Source organism: Heloderma suspectum, chromosome 1 (genome assembly GCF_057233095.1).
Source record: "Heloderma suspectum isolate Gila_16-S chromosome 1, 16-S_ref, whole genome shotgun sequence".
NCBI classification, from domain to species: Eukaryota; Metazoa; Chordata; class Lepidosauria; order Squamata; family Helodermatidae; genus Heloderma; species Heloderma suspectum.
Genome location: NC_139458.1, coordinates 415,659,417 through 415,686,496, shown reverse-complemented (window position 1 = coordinate 415,686,496; position 27,080 = coordinate 415,659,417). Strand labels below are relative to the sequence as shown.

The window sequence follows — 27,080 nt, the reverse complement described above, 5'->3', positions numbered from 1 at the left end:
ATGGGTGTAGCTGGCGTATCAGCCGAAGCTGATAACAGCCAGTTCTCACCGTTGCCTCCACCTGGGATGCCAGAAGTAGGGTTGAGTTGAGAAGCACCCCCAAGCTACAAACTTGCTCAGCACGGTCCTATGTATGTGTACTGAAAAGTAAGTTCCATCGTGTTCAACAGGCCTTACTCCTAGGTAAGTGTGCACAGGATTCCAAACCTCATGTGTTATTGTGTTTTTAATGGTGGAAGGAAAGGGATTTTCTGCCTCAGGCATCGAAATATCTGGGAGTTGTCTTGCCTCCCCCCCCCTCACTTATTTATACTAGAATTTGTATTCCGCCAGATAGCTGAGCTATGAAGTAGTATCGTTGTGATAAAAGAGGGTGAATATAATGGTTAAAATAGAGTGACATGTGACAAGGTGGCAGAGGGGGAAGAAGGATTTAAGAGAGGCTTTACTTGGGGGTGGGAGTTAAGTGTGACCTAGTGTATATATACAGATTAGCTGGGGTGAAAGGGTGGGGCTGAGACAGTTAAAGAAAAGCCAGGAACTTTCTAAGTGTTCTCAAGTATGGGAAGGAGTGCTTCCAGGGAGGCAGTATTGGTGGCAGGTTGTGTTTAAGATTAGGAGACGATCTATCATTGTGGTTACTTAATTTGTATGACAGGAGTCACTGGCAGGATTCAGGACAGCCTAGGGGTGAAAAATGTGTAAATTTCAGATCCTCTGAGAACATGGCCTGAGGGCACATGATGCAGCCACCTGTGTGAAACTAAGCAGGTCTAGGTCTAGTCGATGCATGGATGAGATGCCACCAGGGAACCCTATGTATGCCACCTTCAGTTCCATGATGGAAGAAAGATAGGATATAAATATACTAAATAAATAAATTTATTCAGGCTATTCAACTTCAGCTTGGTAGGTACCTATACCTGCTCCCTTCTCCACAATTAGGAGATTGTCACCATCCTCTTCTCCACCTAGTATCATAATTTGGTACCCACTGGAGTCCTTCATCCCCACTTTCTACCCATTGTCAACACACCATGTTTCTCCTATCTGCCTGCTGTCATACACCTCTCTCCTTGTGCCACTGGGCCCATTCACACGATCGGGCGGCGGGGACTATGCTGCAGGGAGGAGTAAGGAAACTATGATGCGTACACCCCTCACACGACCATGGCACCACGCAGAGCAACTTGGTTCTCTTACCCATCCCCACAGTGTGGTTCCTGCGTTGTCCTCCCACGGCGGAGGCCATGTATCCCAGTGGCTGCTGCGGCGTATCACTCTGGCCTCTCCAGCCGTCGCTAAGCAACAGCGGCTATAGAGATTGCCTGCACTGGCTAGAGCATCACCAGAAGTTCCAGATGCTCTAGACTGCTGTCTCTATGATCGCTGGGACTTATCCACAGAGCAGCCAGATTTATCCACACATTGCCCAACAGATGACACGGTAAGCCACCTTGGGGCCCCGTACCCCTACTGCAGAGGGTGGGTAACGGGTGGGTAATTTACCAATTGTGAGTGGGAAAAACGCCTCCCACATGACACACTAACCCATTGTGGGTCACTCATGAATGCAACCCATGGTGGGTTAATGTGTCATCTGAACCCAGCTACTATCTCCAACCCCGCTCTTCTCTTTCAGCAATCCATGCTAGTAACTCCTGGCTCTGTTAAAAGACCCATGTGATAATTAGTTGAGGGAAAGGGCACTTGGACTTAATGATATCCCATAACATATCAGTACTGTGAGTGTTTGGATAGGCAGCTGGCCAAGAGTAGGCCAGTAAAAAGAAAAAGGCCAACAGGGTTGACTGTTTATAGGCCTGTTACTGATAAAGAGATGCAAAAGTGTTTGTACCACCTCTTCCCCTGTGCCTCTAGTTTGAGAAGCAGAAGATTAGGGCATCATTTTTATCTTTTACATTTATATTCTGTTTATCCTCCTTAGAGCAACACAATTCTGTGAGGCAGGTTAGATTGAGAAACAGATGAGGCCAACCGTCAAGCTATATAAATGAGTGGGGGTTTGAACCTATATACTGAAACCCAACACCACTGCACCATGTTAGAGTTCATTTTAGATAGATGTGTCAGATCAAGATCATTTGCAAGGTTCTGGTAGGTTTGGCAATGGATAGGGGATTCTGTGTGGAGGAGTGAGAATGTAAATTGCGGGATCCACACCTGAGGCTTTTGGAAGGGTTTGGTGGAGTGCTGCGAGTAATGGCATGATGATACTGCATGCTTGGTTGGAGTGGAGACAGTCTGGGTGCTTCTAGATGAGACTTTTATTACCTTGCCTCATTAATGGAATTTTATGGCAGGGTGTGTGTGTGTGTGTGTGTCCGGACAACCTCTCCTTCCGTTTGTAACCTTCCGAGAGTTGTGGTGGGGACAGGACAACGGTTTGTAGTCTGTGGGAGCAGAGCTGCAAGGCTTTGTCTTCAAAGCATCACTTTTGTCATGTTGTTGTATTTTATGGTTGTAACTGTTGCGAAATGCCCAGAGAGCTTTGGCTATTGGGTGGTATAGAACGGTAATAAATAAATACTCATAGTGTATGTGTGGTGGAAATGAAACGTAATGCTGAAGAGCGGTTTCCAATGTGGTATGGACAGGAGGGGGTGTTGTGGAGGAAGAAAGGAAATATGGCACATTTGAGCAGAGCTTAAAACTGGGTGGGGTGAGAGACATAAGGGAAAACTCATGGAGGTTGTCTGAATCTGGGGTGAAAGGGAATACACTGTGGGAATCTTGTATAGGTTTGGTAGGTTTGCTACTACTTTCTAAAGTGGAATAGCAGTCTGGTTTGCAAAATACGACAACTCAGGGTATGGGTTGAGTATGGCCTAGTTAGCATGTAACAACAATTAATCCTGGATTTGTTTTATGGTTTGGTTGATTGTTCAAATGTTGACTTTGTGAATACTGTCTATTTGTGTGTTTCTTATATTTTTAAATTTTGCATATTGTATTTTAATGTTTTAAACTTTGTAAACTGCCCAGAGAGCTTTGGCTGTGGGGTGGTATAGAAATGTAATAAATAAAAATAATAATGAGAATGGGTTGTTGTTGAATTGTGGGTTGTTGACTCGTGGGTTGTCGTTATGTGAGAACCCGGTGCTATGGTTTAACTATGACCTGGTTCACACGTAATGACAACCTAGAGTACAGGATCCATGAGTTCTCTTCCTGGGTTGTTCATGGTTAATAACCCATTGGTTCACATGTAATGATAACCCATATGCAATCCATACTCTGGGTTATCATTGAATTGTGGGTGTCATTATGTGTGAACCCTGCACTATGGTTTAACTATGGATCGTTGACCACAAACAACCCAGGAAGTGAACTAGTCCATGCTTTGTTGGTGGGTTGTGGACTCTGGGTTATTTGTGGTTAACCCATAGTTAACCCATAGTGTAAGGTTGGCACAGAACGACAACCCATGAATCAATGACAACCCATACTCGACCCTAGGTTGTCATTATATGTGAACCAGGTCAGTGTGTTGTGGCTGCAGGAGGGCCTGTTTGCAGGAGTGAGAGGACTGCTGGTGCTAGATGCTGGTGGGCTGAATGGGGGCAAAGTAGGTAACTGGCAATGGTAGACCAAGGATTTGCAGCAAGGGCAGTTCGACTGTGTGTGTTTGATGGGGTGAAATGGGGATGGTGGAGGGCATGCTTGCAGGTAGGTACATGAAGGTGGGAATCTGGGTAAGGATGGTATGTGTTAGGAGGAATGGGGTGTGGAGTCAGAAAGTGAAGAATTTGTGTTGGGGGAAGAAAGAGAAAATGGAAGGGCTGACGGATGGCCCTGCTATGCCCTAGGGGAGAGGGCTGCACTACATATGGTAATGCAGACGTGTTCGAATCTATGATTTGAGAGCGGGAGAAGTGGGCGGGGATGCTCCGGGTTAACGGGGTGAATAGCCTTGGATTTGCAGGGTTGCTCAGCGAAAGCGGAGCAGAGTCTAGTGTTTTAGGGGAGAAGCCAGTACCGCAGGGGAAGTAGGGAATGTCGTGTGGCGCTGCTGCACCCGTGGCTCTGCCTCTGACGTAGCATGGCGCTCTTGCCTGCGAAAACTGCCGCCACGGTAAATGTGTTGCCAGGCTTTCGGGGAGGGGGCGTGCCCCTAGACTCCTTGCTGTTTTTGCTGCCATGATTTGAAAACAAAATGGGAATGTGGCTCGTCGGCGGCGGGCGGGCGGGCAAGGCTCAGGGTGGATGCTGCGGCGCAGCCAGCGGCGCGTCTTGATCGCCACCACCGCGGCTGCTCCAGGAAGCTCCTCAGGACATAGATAGGGAGGGCGGGGGCGGGCCGTGGCGCTGAGCAGGGTTGTGGCAGGCCGCGCGGGCGCGCGCATATGCGTGCCTCTCTCGTTCTCTGGCTGAGTTTGTAAACAGTGTCCTCGCGCTGCCGTGGGCGGAGCAGGGCCACCCTTGGCGCGCCCGGATTGGCCTCGTTGCCTCAGCCAATGTTTTTCACTGGTAACGGGGAGGGCTCCCTCTCCTGCGCTTGGAGAAGCAGTCAGAGCGCGGCGGCGGTGCCCTCCTGGCTGGCTGGCTTGTGCTGTGCTGTGCTGCGCGGGCGGGCAGGCGGCGGCGGCGGAGCGCTGCTGTCCGGGCGCGCGCGCGCGTGTTGCCTTTAGTCTCGGGCCGCGCGCGGAGGGGTATCAGCCTGGGGGAAGTTTTGGAGTTGCCCCGGGGATGACTCAGAAGCCATAAAGCGTAAGTAGCGGCCGGGGGAGGGGTATACGGGACGAGATTGTGGGCCGGGGTCTCTTGGTGTGTGCCCGTGTCTCCACCCTCTCTCCTTTTTATCTCCTCCCCCTTTCTCTTCTCCCTCGGTCTGTTATTCTCTTGCCTTGCGCTCGCTCTCCCTTTGTTGGGCTTCATGTGAGAAGGGATTCGTCCTCCACGTTCCTGGTCGTGGCTCTCACCCGGTGTCGTTTGGCAAGGAGCGCCCTCCAGACCCGAGAGGAGTAACTTGGACTTGCAATTGAATTTCTTTTCGAGTCACAGCAAGGGGGTGTTTGGCCTGCCTCTCCCCCCCCCCCCGAAAATACCTTCCCGTATATTTGCCTCTTTATGACTCCCCCACACACACCTTTTTGTTCTTTGCTTGTGATGGTTTTGTCAACTTTGTGTATGCACATCGAAAAATTGGCGTTTTTTTCCAACCTGTTGTTGCTTTTGTCTGCCTTACGGGCAACGATGGAGCGCTTTGCTTAGTCAAGGCACAGTGTACATTTTGGAAAGAAAGTAAATAAAGGTGAGTGGGAACAGGGGTGGGAAGGATAGGGTTTCTTCTTGTATTGCTACTGGAGTGACCTGCTTTGGTTCCCTTCTTGCTTTCCTTTGACTTTGCCACCCCCAAAACAAAATCTGTTAACACTGCAGCTTCTTGGGAGGTTTCAAAGTGAAACATTTTCCTGTGTCTTTCTCTGTACGTGTAGCTAAGAGAAGGATTTGGGGGTGGTGAACCAGCTGTAAAAGGATGAGGGGAGGAGGAGTGAATGGAGGAGCACTTGCAGTGTACAAACTCTATTGTGACGCACTTTACAACTGATTGCTCTTGCCAAACCTTCCAGACTTGCTGTGATCAGCATATTCGGTAGAACAATGGAGCGAGAGCCTGGCGGACTTCCCCGTCCTGCACAATCACAGCATGGACTCCTCACTTAACATTTCAACACTGTATCTGATCCTCCTGTCTAATTACTTGAGGGGGTTGAGGATTTGAGTGTAATATTCTTTTTTCTTTTTCCATCTTTCCTTTTTTTTTTTAGCTAATTGAACCATCTCCCCTCCCAAGCATGACCAGACTTGGAACACTGCTCAGCTGGCTAGCAAGTTCTGTCTTAAAAACTTTTTGCTGTCGATTTCTTTTTTACCAAGGCTTTTTCTGAGTGATGTTGGACTGGATACTACGCCTTCAATCATGTTTGATCTTTTCTTCTTTTAAATTTTGGCACGTAGGTTAATTAGTACTTGAAATTCTGAGGGGATGTAAAATGCAGAGTGATCTGCATGGTTAATATTGTAGTAGTGATTTCATAAACTCCTGCAAGCCACTCTTACCTTGTTTTACATGTAATTTGAGATGTTTTTCTCTTCTCTTTTTTCCCTTTTTTCCAGGGCGGGAAAAAAAGACCAAATGGCAAAGCAATCTTCTGATTTAAATTCTGATTGCGATAGAGAAGGTGGACAATTGCAGCCTGCTGAAAGGCCAGCTCAGCCTCAGCATCTTCGGCCTGGGGCCCCTACCTCCTTACAAACTGAGTACCAAGGTAATCATTCTGGTGAGCGGGACAGTTCATCACCCAGTAGCCCTCAGGGACCATTGGCACCACCCTCCAGCCCCAGTCCGTTTGCTACCAGATCCCCGTTATTCATATTTGTAAGAAGATCCCCACTGCTGTCTAGATCCTCCAGTGGGTATTTCTCTTTTGACACCGACAGGAGTCCAGCACCTATGAGTTGTGACAAGGCCACACAGACACCAAGTCCCCCGTGTCAAGCCATCAACCATTATCTAAGTGCAATGGGTAAGCAAGACCATGGTAAGAAACTTTTCCATTTGTGTTATGAATATAACCTGCTTTCTCTCACTTGCCTGTCAAGCCTGGGCTCCTTTTTGTGTGTTTGTCATTAAGTTTGAAGGAATGAATTAATGTAGTGTAGTAGTTAAGAGAGACTGAACTGTGATCCATGAGGTCCAGTATTTCTTGATAATATTCCAGAAAAGCACGAACTCACAATATACTTGGCCATTGTGCTCTTTTATTTAGAGTAGTCTGTGGGGCTGTTGGAAAAAATAAGGCTCGGACTACACACAACACTAAACATGTAACCTGTAACCTGAAAGTTTGTAAAATGTTAAATATTATGTTTCGGATGGAGGTGATTAGGGTTGGGACCATGGTCCACTGGGAAGGGGGTTAGCCCTTTCCTCCGCTGCTGCAGATGAAAATCACCCTGAAGCTATTAGCCCTGGGAGGGAAGTTCCCTTTGATACCAATGGTAGCTTCCCTCCTGGAGCTAATAGCAGCATTGGGGGTAGGGCTGGGATCGTCCAGACCATAGTGACAGAGCCACTCCTCCCTGCACACTGTGAACCTGATCAGGCCTGTGCCAGCTAATTATCATTTTAAAAATGTGCACAAAACAGAAGTGACATAGAGTCCCATGTAGCGTGGCCCTAATTTGAGAACAATAGCCAAATATACAACCTTTACATATGAGGTTGCTGAGGGCTTTTCTCCCCCCACCCCCCAAACCACCAGAAGCTGTTCAGGTGAATTCCTGGGACAGAATGCCCTTGGGAATGAGGCTGTAGCCAAATTGCTGCTTGAAGCACCAGCAAGTTCTGTGAGCTTTTTAGGAAAGCAAAGAAAGAAACTGGCCGCCTTGTAAATTCTTGGAACTCACCCACCCTGAAAGTTGCTGAATCTTCTCTCCCCCTGCACCCACTTTAGGGGGATATTTGGCTGAGCTTTACATATTACTGAAACACACATGTGATATTAGTTTACCTGTGTCCAGCCCAATATGAAGTTAAGAGGCAGCAATATTTAATGTGGAACACAAACCTGAAACTGACAGTGTGATGTACAGACCACTTAAGGCATATCTCACTTGGTTCTACCTTGGCGGCGGGTGGGGAGGCATAAGTGGTTACAGTGCATCCTGTTCCCTATACTTCAGCATGGTTGGTTTCCTGCTTTGAGTGCTGAAGCGTCCTGAGGGAAAAGGTAACATCCACTTTCAGGGATTCTTTCAGTAGTCTAATTTTGTGTTATAAAGCATTGAACCAGGGGTATGGGAAGCTGCTGCACAGGCACGCTCTTAAGCCAGTAGACTCCCAAGTGCATACATACCTTTTATAGTGGTTTAGGGATCTTAGCAAGCATGTTTATCTTTCCATTTTTACCATGGTAACTGAAGGCACTTCCTGAAAATTCTACCAATCAGAATCTAGAAAAAAACAATCCCTTGGTTTTTAATAGCATCTTTTGAGTTGATATTTTAAAATGTATTGGGGCTTAGGTTTTCTTGCTTAACTGAAAAAGGCAGAATGTTGAACACATTTGGGAAATATCTGTGCAGCCTATTGATTAGGTAATAGGATAGTGATAATAAACATCAAACCAAAAATAGTGTGGTCTGCTTCTAAGTACTTTTAGGATTGCTGCTAAATTGTATACAGAATATTTATCTTTTTCCATGATAGAGGCTTTGTTGCCTTTTAACAGTTGTCAGGCAGGTACAAATTCAATACTTTTCCTGGCATGGAGATGAAATGATGGGGAAAGCTGTACTTGTTGGATCTCTGACTGCAGCTGTTAAAAATAGAGGAGCTTTTTGTAGTGGTGGTGGTGGGAAGAAATGGCAACCCCGGTAAAGAATGAAGGTAACAAGTGAAAAGGGGCTTCACACACTACTGGCAACCAAACATATAAATTACCAAATACTTCTGATTGTATTGACTTTGTTTAGTAACAGTTTACCCAGAAATGATGCTACTCTTGGAATTTATTTGGTTAAAAAAATCTCTCTGTGTTCCAAGACACCAGGGAGTGTGATTGCATGTTATGAGATGGTAATAAAATGTCAAACATACTAAACGAAAGGAAATTGACCATACCTGCTTTGGTCCTGTGATCCCTGGGAGAGTGTCCCAAGGACCATAGGATATGGTGGATCCTGCCCCACCCAGGCTCCAGAGACTTCTGTGACCTTTGGAGGGGAATCCGAGATCGGATCATTCCCCACCCTCTCTGCCTTGCAATGCACCACAGTAGCTGCTCTTCTGAGCACAACAGCGATGTTGGAAGAGCTTGAGGAGAGGAAAAAGGGGGTGGGAGGGGAGGGAGGAGGAAAAATGGGCAGGATCCTAAAGCCTCTTCCATTGCCTGTCCTGCTCACAAGGTCGGTCAGCTAGATGAGTATCTCAGCTCATCTACCTGAAAATGTAAAGAAAAGGAGGAACAAGAGATGTTTTCACCTCTGTCCGCTGCCTGACCTGCCGGCAAGGCATACAGTAGACAGAGGGCTCCACTCTTGAAGCCCAATATCTATTGAATAGTGATCCCTTAGGATTCCACTCCAAATGATAAAGCAACCAAGAAGTCTGAACAGTCTTCTGACGGGCAGTAGGATTTAACAGGCCTCCCAAGGGGGGAAAAATCCACAGTCCTGGAACAGCTATCAAAGATGCCACTCCTTGCTCTTGTTGTGTAGATGACTTGCCTGATTTTTGATCACTACACAAAGGTGCTCAACTTGTATCTACTGGTGGTATTGAAACATGATCTTGTGCATTTCATTTGGAAGTAAGACCTATCCAGTTTGATGGGACATACACCTAGTTAGTGTAGAGAGGATTGCAGCTTGAGGTGGTTGTCCTGAGTTGAAGAGTTTGGCATTCCTTTTAAGGGTTCTTCTGCTATTTCAGCCCCATTGTGTTGGTGCATTGGGGCAGACCTCCATAGACAGGTGCAGGCAACTGCCAGGGCAGTAAAGCTGTTCTGTGATGTTGCTCTTTCCTTCTGCATCTGTCCTAGGAATAGGGTGGGAGGGCAAAGTATGCATTTGTTAAAGTCTGGCAAACTCATAAGCCAGTTTGTAACCAATATGTGATCTACAGGCTTCATAAGATTCCAGTGGTACTTGCATGTGGCTTGCAGCCTCTGATTAGAGTCTTGAGAATTCACAATTATATCTTAAGTATAATTTTCCAGATAAATTAGGAAATAAGATGGTAAAAACAATTTAAAAAATGAAAATGGGGAGGTGTGTTTTTAAAAATTCTGCAGGTGAATTTCATGCTTTATGAATTCTAATTGCATATCATATGAAGATAATAGTTTCAAATTAACACTGCTGTAGAGCAAGTACAACATGTCCATCCACTGTAACTTGGGTTTCCTGAGGATGACGCACACAAAGCTCAAGTGCAGCTGAGATGTGCAAACTGGCCATGGCCCCATGGCTTATAATAAACTTCAAGGCCCCCAATTCTGTTTTATAAAGCAGCAAAGGAGGTAGTTTTGGAAGTGCAAGGTGATAGACCTCTGTTTCAGCTCTGGCTATAATAATGCATTTTGATAACTTTTATAAAAGCATGGGGGAAAGTTTACAGGTTTTCCTCTCTGCATTTAAGTCTGTTACTTGCCTTTTTGTAAGTAGTGCTGCTTTAATATTAAGGGTTGCTCATAATTGTTGTTTGCTGTATATGCATGACAGATCATGCAGAATGAACCATTCAGAATTGACTAGGCAAGTTAGCCACACAGCTGCTATCAAACAGGTAATAGGGTTTGTGAAGTTCAGTCCTATGGTAATTTATGATGACCATATCTGTAGCAGAGAATTGACTTTTAAGATGTATTTTCTCTTAAAGACCAATTTCTGAAAGCCTGTCTTTTTTTGCAGCTTCAGGCAAAGTTTACATCTGAGTTTACAGTGATGAAAGAGAGGGGAAGTTTTCTGCATTGTGCAGTTTATATAACCACTTCCCTTTCTTCATATTCCAGGTGAAAGTTGATTTTATGTTTGACTTGTTTTCAGTATAAGTCCATTTGTTTATATGTCTACACTTCAACCAAGAAATAGTATCAATATTTCTTGAGATAGGATGAGATAGGATTGTATATTGGAAAGTCTCTTTAAATAGTAAACTCAAACGTAAGCATTGCAGTGAAAAAAATCTATACACAATGGTGGCAAAAGTGAAAAGCAGCTGTATTAAAATGTCCTCTTAGAAAATGAAGGCAAGTTTCACAAGCTCACCAAAAGATAATGCTTGGTGTAGACCAATAGTAGGCAACCCAGTGCCCTCCAGATGTTTTGCACTACAACTGCCATAATCCCTGATCATTGGCCATGCTGGCTAGCACTGATGGAAATTGTAGTCCAAAACATCTGGAGGGCAGCAGACTCAACATCCCTGGTTTAGCCAAAAAATGCATTCACAGATCTTGAAGATAACACATGGTTTATGCTAAGTTACACACTGATATATAACACTTCTGTTGTGATGGAGAAAGGGAATAAAATCCTTGCTGCTTTCAGTTCTTGAATTATTTAAAAAAAAGCCTACTCATATGGGATGGATTACATTCTATATATGTTCTCTTCCTAGAAGATGTTAAAACTTCCTACATGATGACTTGAACATTTTCTAGTGAGCGGAGATTATGTTCTCCAAAACCTTGGCAGCTAAAAGGCTTGATTGTGTAGACTTCTGTGTAATAATGGTGAGTGGCTTCCAACATTAACATTTTGTAGGGAGAGCAGAAGTGCAAAAAGCTCCTGCATCTTCTTTTTGCAATTCTGGTGTAACATCCAAAGAGGGAAGCTGCTTATCTCCCAGTGGAGATGTGCGCAAGCCATACTTTCATCTGGCTCCCACATCCTATGGTTGAGAAAAGATGTGCAGCTTTTTTTATGATATACCTCAAGATCATAACATCTGAATTTCCACCCCTAAAATGTTGAATTCAGTCTGGGTGGAATCTTCAGAAATGTAATTTATTCAGATTAGAATCAATGAGAAGGTAGTTTTACTAGATTTCTCTTTTTTTAAAACTAACATGTTCTATGATACCGTTTTTGTTATATCTTAAATTCTACTTTACAAAGGCCTGATTCTCACTGAGGTGATAAGCCTGTATCTGGGCTGTACCACTTCAGACTGCAGATGCAGACTCTCATGATCAAATGCTTCTTCCATATAAAAAATTCCCTGAACGTAGAAAATGAGAAATCATGGAGAAGGTTAAGTTTAGAACCCTTGTTCCTGATTATTAATTTTCTCTGTGGATAGTGTTATTTTTTGTTGTGGAGGCATTCAATCCTGTGAGCGTGCGTGCGTGCGCGCACGCGCGCGCGCACACACACACACACACACACACACAAACACACCCCTTCCATTTGCAGGCTGAAGTGGTAGAGCCCCAGACACAGGCAAATACCGTCTTGGGGTGTTTCTACATTAAGCAAAAAACCCGCAAAAATCCACATCCTGTCTGGAGCTTCCTGCTTTTGGCTTCTTTGCGGGATTAGGAAGGGCTCCCTGGCATGTGTGCAAAGGAGTAGGGGTGTGTGTCTTGTTTTCGTAGCTTAACTTCTGCTGTACTCCTTTCTTGCAGCCCCCAGGAAACCTCTGACTTACTTCTGAGTAGACATAAAATGTAAGCTTATGCCATAAGTCTGCAACCCTCGGCACGCTTACATGGGAGTAAGCCCCACTGAACTTAGCGGGGTGCTCTGAATCAACAGAGGATGTTGCTTCTGCGTTTGGTGGGGTGGGGGATCAGATCTGACTCCCTTCGTTGCAGGGAGGCATTTTACCCTCTTCTCCCTCCAACTGAGAAATGTGCTCAAGCATTTACATGGCAGACACCTGGGAATTGAGGAAAGTCCTTCCTCAGCAAAACTTGAGCGGAGGCAGGAGTTGCAGTCGGCAGGTGATTCTTGCCCTCGTGCCTGTCAAATCTGCTCCTGCATGCCCTGCTCCCATCCTTAATGCCTTCATCATCCTGACCGTGCATGCCCCCAGCAACTGAAAACAAACGCCTGCAGTAGGCACACTGAGCCGTTTCTCCCACTATTGGAGAATTTCATGGGGAGGTCATGATGCTCCTGTTCCGTGGACTGGAAAAAGTACTACATTCATTGCGTTTGGGGAAAACATGGGATAGGCTGGGGGAAATTACGGGAGACACCCTGGAGGGTAACAGCATCATCTAAAGTGCCCGCAAACTTCCATGACAGCCATCTCAGTAGCAGGATAAAAGCTCCGTGTGATTAACCCCTTAGAGAGAACTGAGATCTAAATGGTCACAGTAACATGGACAGTTCTTTCGGTAGTGTTTGCTTTATTATTATAACTCTGTTTTAATAAAAACATTGTTTTTCACTCTACTGATAAAATAACTGCTTCCAATTTGAATGGGGAAGCAGCTTGCATCAGATAGCGTTGTTGTAGTGTTTTCATTTCCCACTCCTGGATGCTCCTGCTACACTTCCTGGAGTTCACTAGAGGTCCTTCTGACTCCAGTCCAACAGATCCTGGTAGTTGGAAGTAGTCACAGTTTTGCTTGCTCCACAGGCAGCTAAATGACCTCTCTGCCAACTCTCTCGCTACTTCTTACTCTTTCAACCGCATTGTGGAGAAGAACAGGGAGGAGATGGTGTGAGGCAGAAAGCGGGTTACTCCCTACAAGTGGTTACCTCAGCTCAGCTGGCTTAATTCACCCCTTGGCTCACAGAAAAAGAAAAATACAACTAGTTTCTCTTTTTATTGCTAGGATTTTATACTCTAAAGAAAAAAAATGCATGAGTTTCTTATATAGGATGTGGCAAAAACTGTTACATATGATTGATATACTTAGTAATGCTGGATTAATTTAAAAATGAGATGTCTGTTGGCTTTGGAAACATAAAATATAGGTCATGTTTAGGATTTAGGTCTGTATTCTGGAATGTAGTGAAACTGAATATCCCTCTGTAGTTTTGTTGCACATAACAGAATGTTCCAATGCAGTTAAATGAACATAGTTATTTGTTGAAGTAGCTACTTTGCTAGACTAATACATAATATATTCTAAACATTCTAGCCTTGCTGTGAGAATTTGCATGTGTTAAATTCTGTGGGGGATCATACGGGTTCCTTGCCTCAATTTTTGAAAAATATTGATGGCATTTAGAACTTGGCTTGAAAAGATTTAACAAATCCATAACTACCGGTGTTGAATGTTTTAATTTGGCATGGAAACTAGGTGTCTATCTTTCATAGTAAGGGAATCCTTAGGAAGGAAAAGAAAATAGTTGTTTCCAGAAAATAGTGCTCAAGTGACTGTAATTTGGAGCCACCTTATAGTAGCTACTGTACACTATTCTCTTCCTTGTGCTTTAGAGCTTGCTTCAAATAGTGGTTGCAGAGGATTTTAAAGTACTGGTCAAGGGGAGTGGGTTGTTCATTTCCACAGCTGTTAGTGACTGCTTCCAGAAGCCTCAGAGTATTGCTGAGCTGGACCCAATACCATTTATGAAGAGGAGTAATTTAAGGTGGTTAGCCATTTGCAGCAGACAGAAAATACTTTGGGTCTCCCCCCGCCCCCCTTGCAGGCATAGGACAAGCTAAGCTAAATTAATTATATATCTGTAAGGATTGGGTGGGGGGGATTTTCTGAAGCTTTAATACATTCATTAGATTGATTACATCTATGACACATCTGTGTTGAAGAGAGAATTCAGTACACTTCTATACATTTGTTGATGAAAAATACATATTTGTAAGAATCCTGTATGCACGATATACTGCAGTTTTAAATGGTGTATGAGGTTTTCCAGTGTAGACTAGTTTCACATTGATACTGTGCTATCAACCTCAAATGTTCAGAAACTATGAGTCAGGGATGCTACAAAGAATATTTGTATATTTGGTTTCTGTGTTGTTAAAGGCACTCCATGGTCTTTTACAGCTCTTCTCAGGAATTGTGTGATTTTAAACACTTTTTGATCTAGTGAAAGTTGACATTCTCTCAGTTTCAAAGTAGGGACTTTAAACTAAATATTGCAGTCATTGTGATGCAGTGTTGTGAGATTCTGCAAATGCTGCTAAATATTTTGTGAGTATTGTGAATATTGTGAATATTATGAATATTAACTTTTCCTATGTCTAATGTGCTTTTACTTAGCCAGTATCTTTCTGAGATTAAACTGATGGAAATAATTCTAAGTGTTAGTAAAGGCAAGTAAGCAATTCATTCTAGAAGTATAAAGAGCTCAGCTGCATTACTCAGGACTTACGACCTATGGCGTCACATTCCAGCAGCTGTTCTATGGGCTGTCTTAAATTTAATGTGACGGCTTGAATGGTCATGTACACATGGATAGTGCACCGAGAACGTTGGAGAGTACCTGACAGCTTTTATTTTTCTCCCAAGTAGCCAACATGCCAATGGCCTCTGGCTTTTCTCTGGTTTTTAATCTGATTGACAACTATATATTCACGTGTTTTTGTAAATTTGAAGGGTGTTTCTAATTGTTAAATTATTAACTTTGTTGTAAGCTGCCTAGAACTCTTCAGAGATAAGGCAGGATATACATCTGTTATCTAAACATTTTCAAAGTCTTTGCATACACACTCTTTACTTCAGAAGGGATGTTCAGTATGGCTCAAATAGGACAAGTAAGCTGCCTACAACTTTCCTACTGCGGACGCTGGTGTTATGTGGATAGTGCCTGGTGGGTGCGGAACACCTGTCCTTCCTTCCAGAAGCTCCATTTTAGTTGGGAATAAACATTTTTTGGTACAAGATCCTGTAAGCTATCAAATTTCAGTTCTGCTTTCTCTGTTCCATGTCAGTCTGTGGTGTACAAATCTGCCAGACTTATCAACTTGGAAATCCTACGTTAGCTATTGTCGTGAAAAAAATGTTTGCCACCTTTGAGTCTCTTACAGCCCTATCTTAAAACAGTTGTGGTGATGTGTTGAGCCTCAGTGTGGGAGTAATATCTTTGCATCGCCGGTGTAATGTCTTGCACTGTACAAATGAGTTGATAATGACCTATCTTGTGCATTTGTGCTGGCACTGCAGACTTCAGGATTGGACAGTTATACCTGAGGCACTTTTTGAGTTTTGCTGCCAATCAAGGACAGCTTTATATTTGTTAATGGAAGCTGAGCTGTAGGTGTGTTTGGCCTTTAATGATAAAAAAGTAATTATTGCAAGGCTTCTTGATATTATGAGGTCATTACTGAACACAAGTTTATAAATCGTGGAGTGCAGTTCTTAATTCACCTTTGTACAAAAAATGATTTAGCAACTGGCAAATCAGGGGATAAGGCACCACTAATAGGGAGGGTACAATTTATTATTTTTTAAATGTATAAATAAACACTTTAGAAGTTAAGTTAATTTTGCTGGTCACTGTTGGATACAGGAGATGGGCTGGAGCACTCACATAACATAGACTGTTTTTATGAGAGTTTGGCCGTCATTTAAGACTCCATTGGATATTGTAGTAATGTTTTAAGATTTTCTCTTTGATTATCTTAAGAACTAGTGATGTCTTGTCTAAAGCAAGATTTAAGCTCCCAAGATTTTGCTGGGATGTCTTAGAAGTGGCACATGGAATGTATGTTGGGCATCTTTGCTATGCAACAATGATTTTTTTTTTAGAAAGCTTTTCTTCAATATTAATGAGGCAGCAAAATATAACTTGTACTGTTTGAATATGGCTTTATTTACATATGTTTGGAATGGATTATATTAAATATGAATGGTGAAAACGTATCTCTACTTTGCATAGCTAAATGACTTGACACTCCTGATCTTTTTGATCTTTCAGTACCACAGAAAGTCCTTTATGAAGCCTCAGATTGATTTCACTGCTAACCACATGAAACATTATATTAATTTCTTGACTTGTAGAACCTGTCATTTGAAGTCAATATAGGTTTTTCATATGTACACAGTCCCTTAGGTCCCATTGCGTGTTCATATATTTTTTTGGTAGCAAATTGCACAGTTCTGCTTTTGTGTGCTTATGTGAAACTAACATCTTGTCAAGTTTTGTACAAAGCCTAAGCAGGTGGCTCTTCAAGCATCTATCTTCCTGGGGGTCCTTGGTATGTTGAGACCTGTGTGTAATAATGCAAAACTCCCACTTGCTAGTTCTGTGTATGTGGCTTAGAAGTAACTTTCTAATATAGAACTTAGCTGAGGAGAAAAGCACAGCTCTTCCCTAAATCTTTAACGCATCATAGATTTTCCTCGTGCCTGACAATCATGTACTTTCACAAACAACCAATAGCATGAGAGTTCCTACATGGAAGCCATTAAATTGTGTGGGCACACAGTAAAACACTGGTATATGTGCACCCACACATGGTTAATTACACCCAGAGTTCACACAGTTTCCAACACAGAAGTGACTTCCGTATAAGAAATTTGTCTTCTGTGAGTTGGCCCCTTTACTACTGAAATTATGTAGTACATTATTCAGTGTGAAAAGGCAGTGTTTCCTTGATCTAATCAATATGATTGTACCCAGAAACCTCTTGGCAAATAATAAATAGATTGAGGGCTGGTGGGGAGAACTAGTCTAAAGCTGTACATTAATTGTCAGGCTGCCTAGACACCTATCTGCATGCACATTCCCACTGGCAGAAGGAGTATTGTTTTTGGCCAAGGTTGCGCTAAGATTTGGTTCTGCTTAGATGTCCCTTTTCACCACATTTGTGGCTCTGTTTAGTGCCTGTCAGCTTTGCCAATTGAAGTTTCTGCTGCAAGCATCAAAATGTTTTGGCTGGCATGTGTGTGTGTGTAACTTGCTGTGTGTGTAACTTGCATTCTGTGTTGGGTGTCAGAACTTGCTTGAGTGGCATTTGTAGTCTGGGAGTTTTTTAGGATTAGCTTCATGCTGCCATTGAATGAAATGAATTTGGTCTGTCTGGAGTAGGAATTTGGGTTTGGGAGAGGATATATTTTTGATCCTCTGTTGGCACGAACATGATTTTTGTGCTAGATTGTTGTGTCTTTTCCATGTCTCCTCCATTTGAGAACTGTGTTGATTTGTACAGGGGTGAGATTAGTTTGTGGTCCATCTTGGGGCTTGCCTGCTCAGGTATGCCTTGTGGTGATCAAGCAGAGTGAAATTACTAAATTTTGGTTGGAGAAAAAAGAAAAATTCCTTGACATTATTTGATGCCATTTGTGGAGAACTCCTCCTGGGATATTTCATGGTAAAATAAGATTCGTTGGTTGGCTCCCCAGTCTTGTCTTTTAAAATGACTGGAAGATTAGGCACTGAGTAAGCCAGTATTGCAAGGAATGAATGAATTTCAGCAGCTAAGAAAGTGTCTAAAATTGAGCCTGATGCAAACTCTGTTTTGAAAACTGATAGGGTCTTTCACTACTATAATGTGAAAACAATACGTCTGTAAGCCAAGCAAATGTTAGTTTGGCTCTGAAATAAATTTTCCATCCAGATTGGAGCCAGGCGCATTTGCTTAACGTTTTCACTGCTTTGCTAGCTTTTGATTGTTGTGAGATTGGAAGCTATGAGTATTCCCCTATGATCCTGTTATGGTCTTAATGCCAAGTTTGTGGAATATTCTGTGTAAGAAGTGCTGTCATGCTTGCTGTCATTGCTCAGCTCATGTTTGTTGAAGGGGAGAAAAGTCAGACCAGGAACATAGAACTGAAAAGAACTCCAAGGTAATCTTATCAGAACCCCTGCAATGGCAGTACCGTTGACTGAAATAATCTCTGGGCTCATCCAATGTCATGGGAGTGGACTTCCCTTTCCTCTCCTCTCCATGCATCTGCTCCAGAGGGTCTCCGAACTGTTCTTAGCAAATGAGGGGGGGCATAGGGGAGGAGGGGAAATCCATTCCGCCAGTAGCGTCTGTTCCACTGGTGGATGCGCACTACCTGATACGACCCTTGGCTAGATATTAATACAGTTGTAACCTCGAAATACTGATATTTTGAAGGGCAAAAGTTAATTTCACTCTCCAAATTATAGGGAAATTGTACAATGGTTTTATGTTAACTAATATTTGCTGCTTAACACTGATAATGCTTTCTTTTGCAAACTATACATTAGAATACATTCTCTTTAAGAATCACTCTCTGTTTAGCCAATCATTGTTTTTTATTTGATTAAAAAAAAATGTCTGTATAGACCAGGAGTGGGCAACTTGTAGGTCAAAACATCTGGAGGGCCACAACTCACATCAGCCCTAGCTAGAGATGTGAAGGCCCAGAAAAATTAAGAAAAAACATGTTTTTTTTCGAGGACCATTTTTTGTTCTTCCCTGAAAAATTGAACAGCTTTGGATTATGAAATATTTTCTTTTAGAATTTAAGGCAAAGTGTTTATGTATACCCAGCCCTTAACTTTCCCCCAGATGATTTCTAAAAACTGTAATAAGCACACTTTTATAGAAAGACTAGAGATGTAAAATGTCTGGAAGTAATGAAGCCATGGGGGAAAATGGTTTTTTAAATCTTCTCTGTAAGATTCCCAGCATAGTTATTTCTTTCTTTCCTTATTAAAATAATTAATCTAAAGTATATTTTACTGATAGACATTCCTAAGTTGAGTCTTTCCTGGCTAAATAAAATCTCAGTTGCTTTTCCTTCAGATCAGGTTTCCCTAAACACAACCCCACAAACATGAACAGTTTAGGAATTTCCCTAAACTTCCTTACAAACAGGAACAGAGCTGTACACCAGTCTTCCTCTTCCTCCAGTTCTTCCTGCTTCTTTCTAGGATGATTCAGATGTTTCAGGGACTACTTGCTGATGTTCCTGCTAGTCAGACATTAAATTGGGACCTAAAATATGTCACGCATATCTTGGTTTACTCATAAAATTATCATGTTTGGTCCATTAAATGTAAAAGTATAGTTAATTTAGACAGTAATTACAAATTTACTGAGTTTACTTTTAAAGTTTTAAAATATAATGATAATTTTGTGAGGAGACCAAGAAATACACAAAATAACTTCAGGAACAGAAAGGCTGTTTTATACACTTTACAATTTAAAGTGATGCACGTTAGGGCAAAAAATTTCAACTTCAAGTATAGCCTGACGGGATCTGAGCTAGCGGTGACTGACCAGGAAAGAGATCTTGGGGTTGTGGTGGACAGCTCAATGAAGTTGTCAACCCAGTGTGCGGTCGCTGTAAAAAAGGCGAACTCCATGTTAGGCATAATTAGAAAAGGAACTGAGAATAAAACTGACAGTGTCATACTGCCCCTATACAAATCTATGGTGCGACCACAGTTGGAATATTGTGTGCAGTTTTCTTGTCACTACACCTAAAAAAAATAATAATGTAGAGCTGGAAAATATGCAGAAAAGGGCAACTAACATGATCAAGCGGCTGGAACATCTCCACTATGAGAAAAGGTTACAACGGCTGGGCTTGTTTAGCTTGGAAAAAAGGAGGGTAAGGGGAGACGTGATAGAGGTCTGCAAAATTATGCATGGTGTGGAGAATGTGATAAGGAGACATTTTTCTCCCTCTCTCAAAATACTTGAACCCAATAGGGTCATCCCATGAAGCTGATTGGTGGGAGATTCAGGACAGATAAAAGGAAGTACTACTTCGCACAGCACATAGTTAAACTATGGAACTTGCTACCATAGGATGTAGTGATGGCCACCAATTTGGATGACTTTTAAAGGGGGTTGGACAAATTCCTGGAGGAAAAGGCTATCAGTGGCTACTAGACTTGATGGCTATGTGCTATTTCTGGTACCAGAGGCAGTGAGCCTATGTACACCAGTTGCTGGGGAACATGAGTGGGAGGGTGCTGTTGTGCTCATGCCCTGCTTGTGGGTTCCTGGTCAACAGCTGGTTGGCCACTGTGTGAACGGAATGCTGGACTTGGTCTGAGCCGGAATGGCTCTTCTTATGTTCTTATGTGTGTTCTTATATTCCTAAAGAAGCCCTCCCCAACCTGGTGGCCTCCAGATATTTCAGACTACAATGGCCAGCATTCCTGACAATTGGCCATGCTGCCTGAGGCCAATGGAAGCTGAAGTCCAAAATATCTGGAGGGTACCAAGTTGGGGAAGGCTGCCTTAAAGCAACAAAGTGACTTTAGATCTGTAACGAGTGCTTAAAAAAATAAGTATTGCTTATTTTTCAATTTCCCCCCAAATTTCTGTTTGTTCCAAAAAGAAAACAGAAAAAAGTTTTTTTCCCATGGCCTCAAAATGTCCAGAAATGTTACATTTCAAGTCCTAGCCAGCATAGCCAATGGTGAGGGATCATAGGAGTTGTAGGCAAAAACATCTGGAGGGCCACAAGTTGCCCAGCCCTGATACAGTTGTATTCTGCTACTAAGGGCCAAAGTACATGTGGAACTCCACAAGTTATTCTTCTTCAAAAAGCAGCCACAGGTAGTGGGGTGAGATGATTTGGATCAGAGCTGTGGTGTGGTGCCCCCACTTTGATTCCCTAGTTTAAATCCACCCACCCACACACTTGCTACTTACTAATCAACCCTGACTGCTCATTAGAAGGACAGATACTGAAGCTGAAGTTCAAATATTTTGGCCGCCTAATGCGAAGAGAAAACTCTCTGGAAAAGACCCTGATGCTGGGAAAGACTGAAGGCAAAAGGAGAAGGGGACGGCAGAGGATGAGATGGCTAGATAGCATCACCGATGCAATGAATATGGACTTGAGCACGCTCCGGGAGAGAGCGCAGGACAGGAAGGCCTGGCGTGCTATGGTCCATGAGGTCACGAAGAGTCGGACACGACTGAACGACTGAACAACAACACATTTCCATAAAGGGCAAATAGCTTTAGTGAGGTAATTTTTAAGTTGAGGAACTGGCATCGGGGCAAAGAGTTAATCCACCTTCCCTGCATCATAACATTTATGCAAATCTCTCTCATTCATATATATATATATATATATATATTTTCACACTCACACAGAGACTTTATTGTGTGGAAGTAAGTGTCAATCATGGGAAGGTGGCAATCAGTGGCATATTAAAAGGTTCTCCTGCTTTATTGCATTGTATGTATTTTATCAGCTTTGTTAGGAATAGTTACTTTTTAGTGACCCATTTCGCACAAGCGGGAGAGAGTGGATGTGCTGCTGCAGTGCATCAGCCACCTCTGTTTTAATTGACAACCTACACTTGGCTGGGTCTTAGGTTGTTAAACATGACATGCTAACCTGAAACGTTGGTTGTGTAGGGGCAAAACAACCCAGCAGTTAACCCCTAGTTTGTTGTTGGGTTAACCGCTGGGTTGTATAGCCACTAAACAACCCAGTGTTCCAGGTTCGCATGTCATGCTCAACAACCTACGCCCTGGCTGATTGTAGGTTGTTGATAAAAGCAGAAATGAGGAGTGCATGGGAGGCAGCTCGATTGCTCGCTTGCGCTTGTGCATAGCAAATTGTGGGTTAATTAACCCACAAAATGCTGTTGCATGCGAATGGGATCATTGTTTTTATGTCTTCATTGTAAATTGCCTTGAGTACTCATTGAGTAGAAGGGCGATCCAGAAATATATCAAATAAATAATGGGGATAGTTCAGCTCTTTTCATCCATGCACTCCTATGCACTTAAAATCAGACCCTCAGCCACAAGAGACAGGTCTGCTGCTGCCATGTCTAATTTGGCCCTCAATGTACTATGTTGTGGAATATTTTCTGTGTGCATCTGGAGACAGTTTCATTAGTACTATTGTTGCTAGTAGTAGTAACCATAGAGGGGATAAAGCAATTGGTCAGTTTAAGTGGTCGGCAAATTGTTCCCCAATTTTGAAGGGCCAGTGAAGGTATTGGAGATTGAATTCATTTCTGTTTCACCTCATATTTATTGACAAAAGCACTAGAGAGTCAATGTGGTGTAGTGGCAAGAGTGTTGGACTGGGAGCTGGGAGATCTGGGTTCTAGTCCCCACTCGGTCATGGAAGCTCACTGGGTGACTTTGGGCCAGTCACACACTCTCAGCCCAACCTACCTCACAGGGTTGTTGTTGTGAAGCTAAAATGGAGAGGAGGAGGATAATGTAAGCCACCTTGGGTTCCTTGCAAGAGGAAAAAAAGGCGAGACATAAATGAAATAAATAAATAGTTAACTACTAGGCTTAATTGTCAGGCAAGGTATAGACTGTTTTTGTTCATGTGCCAAGATTGAGCAAAGGCGGAGGTGATGGAGAGAGGGAAGGAATTAGATAATACAGTATTATTTGATGTCTTGAAGCATTCCCTGCTGTTGCCAATGGGAAAGGATTGAGATGTGCTGCACTTGTATTGCGTGCATTCCTGTTTGAATACTCCTCTGCTGTTTCTCAGATCAGTCTGTCTTCTGAAGTGCAAGGTTATGCATATATCATAAATCTTTGTTTTGTTCTGAATTGGTTTGTCCCTTCTGTCTCATTGTCCACATGCAGTACATCGCTGCAAAGAGCAACAGATAAAATATTATTCTTACTATGCTATCAGTGTAAATAGCACTTTACAGAGTACAAGAGGAAAGGTCTCTGCCCTGAGGAGCTAATGTAATTAATTAATTAATTAATTAATTACATGTCTATACTGCCCAATAGCCAAAGCTGTCTGGGCAGTTCACAATCTATTCAATCTAGGGGAATGGATAGTACACTCTGTTCTACACAGGGGAAACAGAGGAAGGGGAGATGGGGCGGGGTAAACAGGAAATAATGTTCAATTGAAATGCTTGCACATACTTAGGCTTGGTTACTCTACTGCAGCCTTCCCCAATCTGGTGCTCTCCAGATGTTTTGGGTGTCAATTCCCATAACTTCCAGCCAGCATAACCAATGGTCAGGAATGCTGGGAGTTGCAGTCCAAAACATTTGGAAGGCACCAGGTTGGGGGAGGCTGCAGTAGAGCATGGAACTAGGGTGTTGGGCCAAAGGCTTCATGGAAAAGGTGAGTTTGTAAGGGACACACCAAATCAAGTGGTACAATTTCCAGTGGCTTGCCACAGCATCTACTTGTGAGTGAACTTGAGACTAGGTGCTTGAAATGGCACATCTGTGCTTCCACTCAAATTCACTTAAAAAGAAGCACAGCTGAATCCCACAGGGACAATCCTTTCTGGATTCAAGCACTGTGCTGCTACTTTTTTTCCTTTTGAGTAAACATATTTGAGTAGACATAGCAATGTTCTGCTCAAATTGGCACATTGCTGTGCATCCTCTGGAATAGATTTACTTGAGAGGAAACGGCAGCATGCTTCTTGAAAGATTCACAGCAGTACACCTTGTAAGACTAAAGACAACGTACAGACGTTAGTACCTCTTTTTTGAGGCATGAAACTTGGTGGATGAAGACTACTGCTTTCAGGTGTACATACAACTGTTTCTGTTGACCATCAGCCAAAGGTGGAACAAGGCATAGTTTGGTTCTGTTTTTATGATTGCATACTGTCATTGAAATGCAAGGGGGTGCTCTCAGAATAATCAAACTTCATTGAGTCTTTTATTAGTTTGTTTGGTGCAGTTTGGTGCATCACAAGGAAAACCCCTTACACAGATGGTTTTGGCAAAGTCAACAAACACGCCTTTTTCAACAGATAGTTGTTGTTTTTTCAGAGCCTATAAACCTCTCATTCTGTGAAACAACATACCTGTCCATGCTGGTTGAATTTCCTCTTCGTAAACAGTATCCTTTGTTTCCACCTGAGGCCTGTCCCTAGAACAGGACCTCTGACTTTTAAAATTCCTTACTGTGTTGCTAAGATGCTAATGGATACGTTTACATGCTCCTCCCTTCATACAAGTGGCAAACAAGCCAGGATTTGGCACTTAAGCATAACTTCCTGTGAGGTGTGAACTCAGAACTATGATTAAATATTCGCAATCAAGACCTAGCTTTAAACCAGGGTTTAAAGTTAGGTTACAAATCCTGGCTTGCTTGCACATACTTAACCATAGCTCTTGATTCACACAACACAGGAAGCGATGTTTAAGTGATGGATCCTGGCTTGTTTCTTTGCTCACATGAAGGGAGGATCGAAGGTGGATGTATGCTGCTCTTTGGCTTAGTCAGTGTGACATGTGAACTGGGTCAAAGACTTAAAACAGCAATGCCTAGAATGTTGGGCTTGGATGAGAAAAAACTAAGTTGAGATCACTGTTTGGCTATGAAGCCTTGAGTAAATCATTCTGTCTCAGCCAAACCTGTGTTCCAGTGATGATGTTAAGGTTAAACATCACTGTGAGATTATTGGAGGAAGGGCAAGACTACAAACAAGGGTTTGTATTAGGGCCAAACTAAACTTTAGAGTAAACACAGAACTGCCACGAAAAATGCAGCCGTATGTCTAGCTTTCCTCTTCGCTTCTGTAAACTTTAATACACTTTCTGCATTTTCCCTTCCCAAATTCAGTTACTGCTGCTGCTACCATTAGGAGCATGGGGGGGGGGGGGACATGGAACGCCATGGTATCAGGACATTTGCTTGCTGCAGATTCACCTTTGCATTATAATTTCTTTCTTGAGAGAGAATCCTCCAGTATTTCCATTCACTTTTTACTTGTCAGTGTCTGATTTTAGGAGTTATTTGTAAATCTGTATATTGGTATCTGGCTTCTCTTGAGTGTTAGATCTTCTGTGCAGCTGGTGGAACAGCCTTGGATGTTTTGGAAAACCAGTAGGTTACACTTTGCCCCTGGGTGGGTGGGTAAGTAGCATATGAAGACCCACAGATGTCCATGGATCTCCATCTATTGCTCCATCTATTGTTACCCTTAGACCAACGTTCTGACCTAAAAGCATGACAGATTCACTATTATTATGCTAGAAAATTTAAATTTTAAGAATAGATTTAGTAAGCAAAGGATGGAAAGTTCTGATGTTATGCTAACTTTAATGTAAAATATAATTACAAGTTTCTTGGTGACTTGTTCAGTGAAATGTTAACTTTTCTTGGTACTTTTATTAAAAGTTGTCATTCTCAGTCTTCTAATATGGACAGAAAAATGTAATAGAACCTTTGGATGTATGGGCACATTGGGGGATGGGTGGGGAAATACCATTTGGAAATCTTAAAATGTGTTTTTTCTGTGTTGCTTTGACCCAGCTTCCAGTTGGCAGTCTCAGCCAATCCCAGAAGATATGCGGCCAGAAATATGGATTGCACAGGAATTACGGCGCATTGGAGATGAATTTAATGCTTCCTATTGTCCAAGAAGGGTAATTTTCAATATTTTTATTTTTCATTTCTTTGATACTATCCAGCGATGTAGCCCAGAGAGCTCTTAAGTATTGCAGGGGAAAGCACACACAATGAAGGTGTCCCAGTCCTTTAATAACGCTCTCAAACTTTACCAAGGAATACCACATTTCCCTTAAGGTGCAACTTACAAACCACTCACCTGCTTAAACAGTTCACCTTTTTTTACAGTATAGTAATTTTATTTTTTATTTAGTACATTTATATCCCACCTTTCCTCCATTTATATCCCTTTCCTGTACATTCCTCATAACATCCCTGTGAGGTAGGTTAGTCAAAGAGATGGTGAGTGGCCCAAGGTCACCCAGTGAGCTTCATGGCTGAGAGGGGGTTTGAATATGAGTCTTCTCAGTCCTAACCACTACACCACACTCAAGGGCAAGTTTCTGGGTAGATTACTGTATTATAGGGCAGAAGAAAGTATGTCAAATAGAGGCCCAAAAATACATTTCAGAAATACGTTGGTATAGACAGGAAGTGGAATTGACATTCATAACTTAGTGGTTTGCCAACTTTGTACATGTTTCAGGCTATGAAGAAAGAACTTATCTGCGTTAGCATTCCATGTGCGCATCTCTGATTAAATCAACTTATTTCCTATTAACTCCTCCTAGAGTTAGAATGTCTAACTGAACATTAGACAGAACAGCTTCTGTCAGCAGAACAGAAAGGGGGATTCTCCCCCCCCCCCCGGCAGCCTCCTCCACACCCTCAAAATCTGCTCCAGAGAATTGGGGAACCCTCTGGAGCAGATTTGGGTGTGTGTGAAGAGCTGCCAAGGGGAGGAGAGGTGGGAAAAGTCCCATTGTGCAAGCGGAAATCTGCTCACATGATGTCGGATTTCGCCCAGTGTGCCAGCTTGCACTCCTTGTAGCATTAGCATGTTGTTGGTGCATCTACCTGGGCTGCTGGTTGCTATCGTGCTAATGCTGCTTTGAATATGAGCCAACACATGTAAGTACATTTGCGTGGAATAGAATTGCCATATTCTGGAGTGTCTGAAAATTCTGAACACTTTACATGTTTATGCTACAAACTCTTGCCTAGGCATTTGATTGTAAGACCTGCATACAGAATCACGTAATCTGTTTTTCTGTGCCCCCTTTCTTTCTTTGCATTTGCTCAGCTGTAAGAACTACATTTAGTGCTAGAAGCGTACCAGGTAGATTGGCTCAGAAAAAGAAGGTCTGATTTTAGCAGAGTAGGTCCTGTTGGGACTTGAGTGCTGAATGTAGTACCTTCAAACTGAGCAGAAGTTCATGCAGAAGTCAGCTTAGGCTACTGAGCCAGATGAGTTAAGAGAAGTATAGT

General features: G+C 42.8%; 1 protein-coding gene and 1 long non-coding RNA gene across 10 annotated transcripts in view; one reads left to right on the top strand and one right to left on the bottom strand.

Moving 5' to 3' along the window:
• Positions 1 to 27,080, bottom strand: part of LOC146360202 (uncharacterized) — a 237,175-nt gene that overhangs the window by 75,636 nt on the left and 134,459 nt on the right. Inside the window, exon 4 of one of the 5 annotated variants that reach the window (XR_014786959.1) lies at positions 6,148 to 9,560. The exons of 3 other annotated variants lie outside the window; for them this stretch is intronic. This is a non-coding gene — a long non-coding RNA (uncharacterized LOC146360202). Of the gene's footprint in view, positions 1 to 6,147; positions 9,566 to 27,080 lie in introns of those variants that run through there. One more of the 5 variants, XR_014786954.1, reaches the window with a different exon arrangement.
• The window catches only part of BCL2L11 (BCL2 like 11), a 54,869-nt gene that overhangs the window by 1,886 nt on the left and 25,903 nt on the right, over positions 1 to 27,080 (top strand). Inside the window, exons 1-3 of one of the 5 annotated variants that reach the window (XM_084829111.1) lie at positions 4,356 to 4,731; positions 6,142 to 6,566; positions 25,617 to 25,729. In XM_084829111.1, coding sequence (XP_084685237.1) covers positions 6,161 to 6,566; positions 25,617 to 25,729 — 519 coding nt within the window. In that variant the 5' untranslated portion in view covers positions 4,356 to 4,731; positions 6,142 to 6,160. Of the gene's footprint in view, positions 1 to 4,355; positions 4,732 to 6,106; positions 6,567 to 25,616; positions 25,730 to 27,080 lie in introns of those variants that run through there. The other 4 variants (XM_084829113.1, XM_084829112.1, XM_084829110.1 and 1 more) reach the window with 4 other exon arrangements.